General features: G+C 51.0%; 1 protein-coding gene across 1 annotated transcript in view; it reads left to right on the top strand.

Annotated features, from left to right (window-relative positions):
• Window positions 1-13,290, top strand: part of LOC140409329 (hematopoietically-expressed homeobox protein hhex-like) — a 169,686-nt gene that overhangs the window by 93,380 nt on the left and 63,016 nt on the right. The window contains exon 3 of the mRNA XM_072497742.1: window positions 13,008-13,058. Coding sequence (XP_072353843.1) covers window positions 13,008-13,058 — 51 coding nt within the window. The remainder of the gene's footprint in view (window positions 1-13,007; window positions 13,059-13,290) is intronic.

Here is a 13,290-nt window from a genome sequence, read left to right as displayed (position 1 = left end):
TGTCCCATCAAACACTCCCAGGACAGGGACAGCACGGGGTTAGATACAGAGTAAAGCTCCCTCTACACTGTCCCCATTAAACACTCCCAGGACAGGTACAGCATGGGGTTAGATACAGAGTAAAGCTCCCTCTACACTGTCCCCATCAAACACTCCCAGGACAGGTACAGTACGGGGTTAGATGCAGAGTAAAGCTCTCTCTACACTGTCCCCATCAAACTCTCCCAGGACAGGTACAGCACGGGGTTAGATATAGAGTAAAGCTCCCTCTACACTGTCCCCATCAAACACTCCCAGGACAGGCACAGCACGGGGTTAGATACAGAGTAAAGCTCTCTCTACACTGTCCCAATCAAACACTCCCAGGACAGGTACAGCACGGGGTTAGATACAGAGTAAAGCTCCCTCTACACTGCCCCAACAAACACTCCCAGGACAGGTACAGCACGGGGTTAGATACAGGGTAAAGCTCCCTCTACACTGTCCCATCAAACACTCCCAGGGCAGGTACAGTACGGGGTTAGATACAGATTAAAGCTCCCTCTACACTGTCCCATCAAACACTCCCAGGACAGGGACAGCACGGGGTTAGATACAGAGTAAAGCTCCCTCTACACTGTCCCCATTAAACACTCCCAGGACAGGTACAGCATGGGGTTAGATACAGAGTAAATCTCCCTCTACACTGTCCCCATCAAACACTCCCAGGACAGGTACAGCATGGGGTTAGATACAGAGTAAAGCTCCCTCTACACTGCCCCAACAAACACTCCCAGGACAGGTTCAGCACGGGGTTAGATAGAGGGTAAAGCTACCTCTACACTGTCCCCATCAAACACTCCCAGGACAGGTACAGTACGGGGTTAGATGCAGAGTAAAGCTCTCTCTACACTGTCCCCATCAAACACTCCCAGGACAGGTACAGCACGGGGTTAGATACAGAGTAAAGCTCCCTCTACACTGTCCCCATCAAACACTCCCAGACAGGTACAGTACGGGGTTAGATACAGAGTAAAGCTCCCTCTACACTGTCCCCATCAAACACTCCCAGCACAGGTACAGCACGGGGTTAGATACAGAGTAAAGCTCCCTCTACACTGTCCCCATCAAACACTCCCAGGACAGGTACAGCACGGGGTTAGATACAGAGTAAAGCTCCTTCTACACTGTCCCCATCAAACACTCCCAGGACAGGTACAGCACGGGGTTATATACAGAGTAAAGCTCCCTCTACACTGTCCCCATCCAACACTCCCAGGACAGGTACAGCACGGGGTTAGATACAGAGTAAAGCTCCCTCTACACTGTCCCCATCAAACACTCCCAGGACAGGTACAGCACGGGGTTAGATACAGAGTAAAGCTCTCTCTACACTGTCCCCATCAAACACTCCCAGGACAGGTACAGCACGGGGTTAGATACAGAGTAAAGCTCTCTCTACACTGTCCCGATCAAACACTCCCAGGACAGGTACAGCACGGGGTTAGATACAGAGTAAAGCTCCCTCTACACTGTCCCCATCAAACACTCCCAGGACAGGTACAGTACGGGGTTAGATGCAGAGTAAAGCTCTTTCTACACTGTCCCCATCAAACACTCCCAGGACAGGTACAGCACGGGGTTAGATATAGAATAAAGCTCCCTCTACACTGTCCCCATCAAACACTCCCAGGACAGGCACAGCACGGGGTTAGATACAGAGTAAAGCTCTCTCTACACTGTCCCCATCAAACACTCCCAGGACAGGTACAGCACGGGGTTAGATACAGAGTAAAGCTCCCTCTTCACTGTCCCCATCAAACACTCCCAGGACAGGTACAGCACGGGGTTAGATACAGAGTAAAGCTCTCTCTACACTGTCCCCATCAAACACTCCCAGGACAGGTACAGCACGGGGTTAGATACAGAGTAAAGCTCCCTCTACACTGCCCCAACAAACACTCCCAGGACAGTTACAGCACGGGGTTAGATACAGGGTAAAGCTCCCTCTACACTGTCCCCATCAAACACTCCCAGGACAGGTACAGTACGGGGTTAGATGCAGAGTAAAGCTCTCTCTACACTGTCCCCATCAAACACTCCCAGGACAGGTTCAGCACGGGGTTAGATACAGAGTAAAGCTCCCTCTACACTGTCCCCATCAAACACTCCCAGGACAGGTACAGCACGGGGTTAGATACAGAGCAAAGCTCCCTCTACACTGTCCCATCAAACATTCCCAGGACAGCTCCAGCACGGGGTTAGATACAGAGTAAAGCTCCCTCTACACTGTCCCCATCAAACACTCCCAGGACAGGTACAGCACAGGGTTAGATACAGAGTAAAGCTCCCTCTACACTGTCCCCATTAAACACTCCCAGGACAGGTACAGCATGGGGTTAGATACAGAGTAAAGCTCCCTCTACACTGTCCCCATCAAACACTCCCAGGACAGGTACAGTACGGGGTTAGATGCAGAGTAAAGCTCTCTCTACACTGTCCCCATCAAACTCTCCCAGGACAGGTACAGCACGGGGTTAGATATAGAGTAAAGCTCCCTCTACACTGTCCCCATCAAACACTCCCAGGACAGGCACAGCACGGGGTTAGATACAGAGTAAAGCTCTCTCTACACTGTCCCAATCAAACACTCCCAGGACAGGTACAGCACGGGGTTAGATACAGAGTAAAGCTCCCTCTACACTGCCCCAACAAACACTCCCAGGACAGGTACAGCACGGGGTTAGATACAGGGTAAAGCTCCCTCTACACTGTCCCATCAAACACTCCCAGGGCAGGTACAGTACGGGGTTAGATACAGATTAAAGCTCCCTCTACACTGTCCCATCAAACACTCCTAGGACAGGGACAGCACGGGGTTAGATACAGAGTAAAGCTCCCTCTACACTGTCCCCATTAAACACTCCCAGGACAGGTACAGCATGGGGTTAGATACAGAGTAAAGCTCCCTCTACACTGTCCCCATCAAACACTCCCAGGACAGGTACAGTACGGGGTTAGATGCAGAGTTAAGCTCTCTCTACACTGTCCCCATCAAACACTCCCAGGACAGGTACAGCACGGGGTTAGATATAGTGTAAAGCTCCCTCTACACTGTCCCCATCAAACACTCCCAGGACAGGCACAGCACGGGGTTAGATACAGAGTAAAGCTCTCTCTACACTGTCCCAATCAAACACTCCCAGGACAGGTACAGCATGGGGTTAGATACAGAGTAAAGCTCCCTCTACACTGCCCCAACAAACACTCCCAGGACAGGTTCAGCACGGGGTTAGATAGAGGTTAAAGCTACCTCTACACTGTCCCCATCAAACACTCCGAGGACAGGTACAGTAAGGGGTTAGATGCAGAGTAAAGCTCTCTCTACACTGTCCCCATCAAACACTCCCAGGACAGGTACAGCACGGGGTTAGATACAGAGTAAAGTTCCCTCTGCACTGTCCCATCAAACACTCCCAGGGCAGGTACAGTACGGGGTTAGATACAGATTAAAGCTCCCTCTACACTGTCCCATCAAACACTCCCAGGACAGGTACAGCACGGGGTTAGATACAGAGCAAAGCTCCCTCTACACTGTCCCCCATCAAACACTCCCAGGACAGGTACAGTACGGGGTTAGATACAGAGTAAAGCTCCCTCTACACTGTCCCCATTAAACACTCCCAGGACAGGTACAGCATGGGGTTAGATACAGAGTAAAGCTCCCTCTACACTGTCCCCATCAAACACTCCCAGGACAGGTACAGTACGGGGTTAGATGCAGAGTAAAGCTCTCTCTACACTGTCCCCATTAAACACTCCCAGGACAGGTACAGCATGGGGTTAGATACAGAGTAAAGCTCCCTCTACACTGTCCCCATCAAACACTCCCAGGACAGGTACAGTACGGGGTTAGATGCAGAGTAAAGCTCTCTCTACACTGTCCCCATCAAACTCTCCCAGGACAGGTACAGCACGGGGTTAGATATAGAGTAAAGCTCCCTCTACACTGTCCCCATCAAACACTCCCAGGACAGGCACAGCACGGGGTTAGATACAGAGTAAAGCTCTCTCTACACTGTCCCAATCAAACACTCCCAGGACAGGTACATCACGGGGTTAGATACAGAGTAAAGCTCCCTCTACACTGCCCCAACAAACACTCCCAGGACAGGTACAGCACGGGGTTAGATACAGGGTAAAGCTCCCTCTACACTGTCCCATCAAACACTCCCAGGGCAGGTACAGTACGGGGTTAGATACAGATTAAAGCTCCCTCTACACTGTCCCATCAAACACTCCCAGGACAGGGACAGCACGGGGTTAGATACAGAGTAAAGCTCCCTCTACACTGTCCCCATTAAACACTCCCAGGACAGGTACAGCATGGGGTTAGATACAGAGTAAAGCTCCCTCTACACTGTCCCCATCAAACACTCCCAGGACAGGTACAGTACGGGGTTAGATGCAGAGTTAAGCTCTCTCTACACTGTCCCCATTAAACACTCCCAGGACAGGTACAGCACGGGGTTAGATACAGAGTAAAGCTCTCTCTACACTGTCCCAATCAAACACTCCCAGGACAGGTACAGCATGGGGTTAGATACAGAGTAAAGCTCCCTCTACACTGCCCCAACAAACACTCCCAGGACAGGTTCAGCACGGGGTTAGATAGAGGGTAAAGCTACCTCTACACTGTCCCCATCAGACACTCCCAGGACAGGTACAGTACGGGGTTAGATGCAGAGTAAAGCTCTCTCTACACTGTCCCCATCAAACACTCCCAGGACAGGTACAGCACGGGGTTAGATACAGAGTAAAGCTCCCTCTACACTGTCCCCATCAAACACTCCCAGACAGGTACAGTACGGGGTTAGATACAGAGTAAAGCTCCCTCTACACTGTCCCCATCAAACACTCCCAGCACAGGTACAGCACGGGGTTAGATACAGAGTAAAGCTCCCTCTACACTGTCCCCATCAAACACTCCCAGGACAGGTACAGCACGGGGTTAGATACAGAGTAAAGCTCCTTCTACACTGTCCCCATCAAACACTCCCAGGACAGGTACAGCACGGGGTTATATACAGAGTAAAGCTCCCTCTACACTGTCCCCATCCAACACTCCCAGGACAGGTACAGCACGGGGTTAGATACAGAGTAAAGCTCCCTCTACACTGTCCCCATCAAACACTCCCAGGACAGGTACAGCACGGGGTTAGATACAGAGTAAAGCTCTCTCTACACTGTCCCCATCAAACACTCCCAGGACAGGTACAGCACGGGGTTAGATACAGAGTAAAGCTCCCTCTTCACTGTCCCCATCAAACACTCCCAGGACAGGTACAGCACGGGGTTAGATACAGAGTAAACCTCTCTCTACACTGTCCCCATCAAACACTCCCAGGACAGGTACAGCACGGGGTTAGATACAGAGTAAAGCTCCCTCTACACTGCCCCAACAAACACTCCCAGGACAGTTACAGCACGGGGTTAGATACAGGGTAAAGCTCCCTCTACACTGTCCCCATCAAACACTCCCAGGACAGGTACAGTACGGGGTTAGATGCAGAGTAAAGCTCTCTCTACACTGTCCCCATCAAACACTCCCAGGACAGGTTCAGCACGGGGTTAGATACAGAGTAAAGCTCCCTCTACACTGTCCCCATCAAACACTCCCAGGACAGGTACAGCACGGGGTTAGATACAGAGCAAAGCTCCCTCTACACTGTCCCATCAAACATTCCCAGGACAGCTCCAGCACGGGGTTAGATACAGAGTAAAGCTCCCTCTACACTGTCCCCATCAAACACTCCCAGGACAGGTACAGCACAGGGTTAGATACAGAGTAAAGCTCCCTCTACACTGTCCCCATTAAACACTCCCAGGACAGGTACAGCATGGGGTTAGATACAGAGTAAAGCTCCCTCTACACTGTCCCCATCAAACACTCCCAGGACAGGTACAGTACGGGGTTAGATGCAGAGTAAAGCTCTCTCTACACTGTCCCCATCAAACTCTCCCAGGACAGGTACAGCACGGGGTTAGATATAGAGTAAAGCTCCCTCTACACTGTCCCCATCAAACACTCCCAGGACAGGCACAGCACGGGGTTAGATACAGAGTAAAGCTCTCTCTACACTGTCCCAATCAAACACTCCCAGGACAGGTACAGCACGGGGTTAGATACAGAGTAAAGCTCCCTCTACACTGCCCCAACAAACACTCCCAGGACAGGTACAGCACGGGGTTAGATACAGGGTAAAGCTCCCTCTACACTGTCCCATCAAACACTCCCAGGGCAGGTACAGTACGGGGTTAGATACAGATTAAAGCTCCCTCTACACTGTCCCATCAAACACTCCCAGGACAGGGACAGCACGGGGTTAGATACAGAGTAAAGCTCCCTCTACACTGTCCCCATTAAACACTCCCAGGACAGGTACAGCATGGGGTTAGATACAGAGTAAAGCTCCCTCTACACTGTCCCCATCAAACACTCCCAGGACAGGTACAGTACGGGGTTAGATGCAGAGTAAAGCTCTCTCTACACTGTCCCCATCAAACTCTCCCAGGACAGGTACAGCACGGGGTTAGATATAGAGTAAAGCTCCCTCTACACTGTCCCCATCAAACACTCCCAGGACAGGCACAGCACGGGGTTAGATACAGAGTAAAGCTCTCTCTACACTGTCCCAATCAAACACTCCCAGGACAGGTACAGCACGGGGTTAGATACAGAGTAAAGCTCCCTCTACACTGCCCCAACAAACACTCCCAGGACAGGTACAGCACGGGGTTAGATACAGGGTAAAGCTCCCTCTACACTGTCCCATCAAACACTCCCAGGGCAGGTACAGTACGGGGTTAGATACAGATTAAAGCTCCCTCTACACTGTCCCATCAAACACTCCCAGGACAGGGACAGCACGGGGTTAGATACAGAGTAAAGCTCCCTCTACACTGTCCCCATTAAACACTCCCAGGACAGGTACAGCATGGGGTTAGATACAGAGTAAATCTCCCTCTACACTGTCCCCATCAAACACTCCCAGGACAGGTACAGTACGGGGTTAGATGCAGAGTTAAGCTCTCTCTACACTGTCCCCATCAAACACTCCCAGGACAGGTACAGCACGGGGTTAGATATAGAGTAAAGCTCCCTCTACACTGTCCCCATCAAACACTCCCAGGACAGGCACAGCACGGGGTTAGATACAGAGTAAAGCTCTCTCTACACTGTCCCAATCAAACACTCCCAGGACAGGTACAGCATGGGGTTAGATACAGAGTAAAGCTCCCTCTACACTGCCCCAACAAACACTCCCAGGACAGGTTCAGCACGGGGTTAGATAGAGGGTAAAGCTACCTCTACACTGTCCCCATCAAACACTCCCAGGACAGGTACAGTACGGGGTTAGATGCAGAGTAAAGCTCTCTCTACACTGTCCCCATCAAACACTCCCAGGACAGGTACAGCACGGGGTTAGATACAGAGTAAAGCTCCCTCTACACTGTCCCCATCAAACACTCCCAGACAGGTACAGTACGGGGTTAGATACAGAGTAAAGCTCCCTCTACACTGTCCCCATCAAACACTCCCAGCACAGGTACAGCACGGGGTTAGATACAGAGTAAAGCTCCCCCTACACTGTCCCCATCAAACACTCCCAGGACAGGTACAGCACGGGGTTAGATACAGAGTAAAGCTCCTTCTACACTGTCCCCATCAAACACTCCCAGGACAGGTACAGCACGGGGTTATATACAGAGTAAAGCTCCCTCTACACTGTCCCCATCCAACACTCCCAGGACAGGTACAGCACGGGGTTAGATACAGAGTAAAGCTCCCTCTACACTGTCCCCATCAAACACTCCCAGGACAGGTACAGCACGGGGTTAGATACAGAGTAAAGCTCTCTCTACACTGTCCCCATCAAACACTCCCAGGACAGGTACAGCACGGGGTTAGATACAGAGTAAAGCTCTCTCTACACTGTCCCGATCAAACACTCCCAGGACAGGTACAGCACGGGGTTAGATACAGAGTAAAGCTCCCTCTACACTGTCCCCATCAAACACTCCCAGGACAGGTACAGTACGGGGTTAGATGCAGAGTAAAGCTCTTTCTACACTGTCCCCATCAAACACTCCCAGGACAGGTACAGCACGGGGTTAGATATAGAATAAAGCTCCCTCTACACTGTCCCCATCAAACACTCCCAGGACAGGCACAGCACGGGGTTAGATACAGAGTAAAGCTCTCTCTACACTGTCCCCATCAAACACTCCCAGGACAGGTACAGCACGGGGTTAGATACAGAGTAAAGCTCCCTCTTCACTGTCCCCATCAAACACTCCCAGGACAGGTACAGCACGGGGTTAGATACAGAGTAAAGCTCTCTCTACACTGTCCCCATCAAACACTCCCAGGACAGGTACAGCACGGGGTTAGATACAGAGTAAAGCTCCCTCTACACTGCCCCAACAAACACTCCCAGGACAGTTACAGCACGGGGTTAGGTACAGGGTAAAGCTCCCTCTACACTGTCCCCATCAAACACTCCCAGGACAGGTACAGTACGGGGTTAGATGCAGAGTAAAGCTCTCTCTAGACTGTCCCCATCAAACACTCCCAGGACAGGTTCAGCACGGGGTTAGATACAGAGTAAAGCTCCCTCTACACTGTCCCCATCAAACACTCCCAGGACAGGTACAGCACGGGGTTAGATACAGAGCAAAGCTCCCTCTACACTGTCCCATCAAACATTCCCAGGACAGCTCCAGCACGGGGTTAGATACAGAGTAAAGCTCCCTCTACACTGTCCCCATCAAACACTCCCAGGACAGGTACAGCACAGGGTTAGATACAGAGTAAAGCTCCCTCTACACTGTCCCCATTAAACACTCCCAGGACAGGTACAGCATGGGGTTAGATACAGAGTAAAGCTCCCTCTACACTGTCCCCATCAAACACTCCCAGGACAGGTACAGTACGGGGTTAGATGCAGAGTAAAGCTCTCTCTACACTGTCCCCATCAAACTCTCCCAGGACAGGTACAGCACGGGGTTAGATATAGAGTAAAGCTCCCTCTACACTGTCCCCATCAAACACTCCCAGGACAGGCACAGCACGGGGTTAGATACAGAGTAAAGCTCTCTCTACACTGTCCCAATCAAACACTCCCAGGACAGGTACAGCATGGGGTTAGATACAGAGTAAAGCTCCCTCTACACTGCCCCAACAAACACTCCCAGGACAGGTACAGCACGGGGTTAGATACAGGGTAAAGCTCCCTCTACACTGTCCCATCAAACACTCCCAGGGCAGGTACAGTACGGGGTTAGATACAGATTAAAGCTCCCTCTACACTGTCCCATCAAACACTCCTAGGACAGGGACAGCACGGGGTTAGATACAGAGTAAAGCTCCCTCTACACTGTCCCCATTAAACACTCCCAGGACAGGTACAGCATGGGGTTAGATACAGAGTAAAGCTCCCTCTACACTGTCCCCATCAAACACTCCCAGGACAGGTACAGTACGGGGTTAGATGCAGAGTTAAGCTCTCTCTACACTGTCCCCATCAAACACTCCCAGGACAGGTACAGCACGGGGTTAGATACAGAGTAAAGCTCCCTCTACACTGTCCCCATCAAACACTCCCAGACAGGTACAGTACGGGGTTAGATACAGAGTAAAGCTCCCTCTACACTGTCCCCATCAAACACTCCCAGCACAGGTACAGCACGGGGTTAGATACAGAGTAAAGCTCCCTCTACACTGTCCCCATCAAACACTCCCAGGACAGGTACAGCACGGGGTTAGATACAGAGTAAAGCTCCTTCTACACTGTCCCCATCAAACACTCCCAGGACAGGTACAGCACGGGGTTATATACAGAGTAAAGCTCCCTCTACACTGTCCCCATCCAACACTCCCAGGACAGGTACAGCACGGGGTTAGATACAGAGTAAAGCTCCCTCTACACTGTCCCCATCAAACACTCCCAGGACAGGTACAGCACGGGGTTAGATACAGAGTAAAGCTCTCTCTACACTGTCCCCATCAAACACTCCCAGGACAGGTACAGCACGGGGTTAGATACAGAGTAAAGCTCTCTCTACACTGTCCCGATCAAACACTCCCAGGACAGGTACAGCACGGGGTAGATACAGAGTAAAGCTCCCTCTACACTGTCCCCATCAAACACTCCCAGGACAGGTACAGTACGGGGTTAGATGCAGAGTAAAGCTCTTTCTACACTGTCCCCATCAAACACTCCCAGGACAGGTACAGCACGGGGTTAGATATAGAATAAAGCTCCCTCTACACTGTCCCCATCAAACACTCCCAGGACAGGCACAGCACGGGGTTAGATACAGAGTAAAGCTCTCTCTACACTGTCCCCATCAAACACTCCCAGGACAGGTACAGCACGGGGTTAGATACAGAGTAAAGCTCCCTCTTCACTGTCCCCATCAAACACTCCCAGGACAGGTACAGCACGGGGTTAGATACAGAGTAAAGCTCTCTCTACACTGTCCCCATCAAACACTCCCAGGACAGGTACAGCACGGGGTTAGATACAGAGTAAAGCTCCCTCTACACTGCCCCAACAAACACTCCCAGGACAGTTACAGCACGGGGTTAGATACAGGGTAAAGCTCCCTCTACACTGTCCCCATCAAACACTCCCAGGACAGGTACAGTACGGGGTTAGATGCAGAGTAAAGCTCTCTCTACACTGTCCCCATCAAACACTCCCAGGACAGGTTCAGCACGGGGTTAGATACAGAGTAAAGCTCCCTCTACACTGTCCCCATCAAACACTCCCAGACAGGTACAGTACGGGGTTAGATACAGAGTAAAGCTCCCTCTACACTGTCCCCATCAAACACTCCCAGCACAGGTACAGCACGGGGTTAGATACAGAGTAAAGCTCCCTCTACACTGTCCCCATCAAACACTCCCAGGACAGGTACAGCACGGGGTTAGATACTGAGTAAAGCTCCCTCTACACTGTCCCCATCAAACACTCCCAGACAGGTACAGTACGGGGTTAGATACAGAGTAAAGCTCCCTCCACACTGTCCCCATCAAACACTCACAGGACAGGTACAGTATGGGGTTAGATACAGTGTAAAGCTCCCTCTACACTGTCCCCATCAAACACTCCGAGGACAGGTACAGCACGGGGTTAGATACAGAGTAAAGCTCCTTCTACACTGTCCCCATCAACACTCCCAGGACAGGTACAGCACGGTGTTAGGTACAGTGTAAAGCTCCCTCTACACTGTCCTATCAAACATTCCCAGGACAGGTACAGCACGGGGTTAGATACAGAGTAAAGCTCCCTCTACACTGTCCCCATCAAACACTCCCAGGACAGGTACAGCATGGGGTTATATACAGAGTAAAGCTCCCTCTACACTGTCCCCATCCAACACTCCCAGGACAGGTACAGCACGGGGTTAGATACAGAGTAAAGCTCCCTCTACACTGTACCCATCAAACACTCCCAGGACAGGTACAGCACAGGGTTAGATACAGAGTAAAGCTCCCTCTACACTGTCCCCATCAAACACTCACAGGACAGGTAAAGTACGGGGTTTGATACAGAGTAAAGCTCCCTCTACACTGTCCCCATCAAACATTCCCAGGACAGGTACAGCACAGCGTTAGATATAGAGTAAAACTTCCTCTACACTGTCCCCATCAAACACTCCCAGGACAGGTACAGCACGGGGTTAGATACAGAGTAAAGCTCCCTCTACACTGTCCCCATCAAACACTCCCAGGACAGGTACAGTACGGGGTTAGATACAGTGTAAAGCTTCCTCTACACTGTCCCATCAAACACTCCCAGGACAGGTACAGTACGGGGTTAGATACAGTGTAAAGCTTCCTCTACACTGTCCCATCAATCACTCCCAGGACAGGTACAGCACGGGGTTAGATACAGTGTTAAGCTTCCTCTACACTGTCCCCATCAAACACTCCCAGGACAGATACAGCACGGGGTTAGATACAGAGTAAAACTTCCTCTACACTGTCCCCATCAAACACTCCCAGGACAGGTACAGCATGGGGTTAGATACAGTGTAAAGCTTCCTCTACACTGTCCCCATCAAACACTCCCAGGGCAGGTACAGCTTGGGGTTAGATACAGGGTAAAGCTCCCCCCACATTGTCCCCATCAAACACTCCCAGGACAGGTACTGCACGGGGTTAGATACAGAGTAAAGCTCTCTCTACACTGTCCCCATCAAACACTCCCAGGACAGGCACAGCACGGGGTTAGATACAGAGTAAAGCTCCCTCTACACTGTCCCCATCAAACACTCCCAGGACAGGTACAGTACGGGGTTAGATACAGATTAAATCTCCCTCTACACTGTCCCGATCAAACACTCCCAGGACAGGTACAGTATGGGGTTAGATACAGAGTAAAGCTCTCTCTACACTGTCCCCATCAAACACTCCCAGGACAGGTACAGCACGGTGTTAGATACAGAGTAAAGCTCCCTCTACACTGTCCTCACCAAACACTCCCAGGACAGGTACAGCACGGGGTTAGATACAGAGTAAAGCTCTCTCTACACTGTCCTCACCAAACATTCCCAGGACAGGTACAGCACGGGGTTAGATACAGAGTAAAGCTCTCTCTACACTGTCCCCATCAAACACTCCCAGGACAGGTACAGCACGGGGTTAGATACAGAGTAAAGCTCTCTCTACACTGTCCTCACCAAACATTCTCAGGACAGGTACAGCACGGGGTTAGATACAGAGTAAAGCTCTCTCTACACTGTCCCCATCAAACACTCCCAGGACAGGTACAGCACAGGGTTAGATACAGATTAAAGCTCCCTCTACACTGTCCCCATCAAACACTCCCAGGACAGGTACAGTACGGGGTTAGATACAGAGTAAAGCTCTCTCTACACTGGCAGCTGAAGAGCTGGCTTGGTTGGTCTCCTGTCTCCACCACATTATCTGTTGCACTTTTCTGTTTATTCTGTAGGTGAAAACGTGGTTCCAGAACAGAAGAGCAAAATGGCGGAGACTAAAGCAGGTAGAAAACTAACCATTTGCCACCTTGATTGGAGTGATTGGGCAAACTCTGCCGTTTCATGGACAGGGGCAACTTGCTGCTTCTGGCTTCACCAGTGGCTAGCCTGGGAGAAGCACACAAATTCACAGTCTTTGAACCCCTGAGTCGAACTGGTGTTTGTACCTTACACAACCTGTGGCCATCCCAAAGCACCTGACCATCGACAAAGTGTTGGCAAAGTGTTGTCCCTGTT

The sequence above is a fragment of the Scyliorhinus torazame genome, chromosome 3, assembly GCF_047496885.1.
Source record: "Scyliorhinus torazame isolate Kashiwa2021f chromosome 3, sScyTor2.1, whole genome shotgun sequence".
Taxonomy (NCBI): domain Eukaryota; kingdom Metazoa; phylum Chordata; class Chondrichthyes; order Carcharhiniformes; family Scyliorhinidae; genus Scyliorhinus; species Scyliorhinus torazame.
Note: the sequence above shows the minus strand (reverse complement) of the source record. Positions and strands in the feature narration are given on the sequence as shown.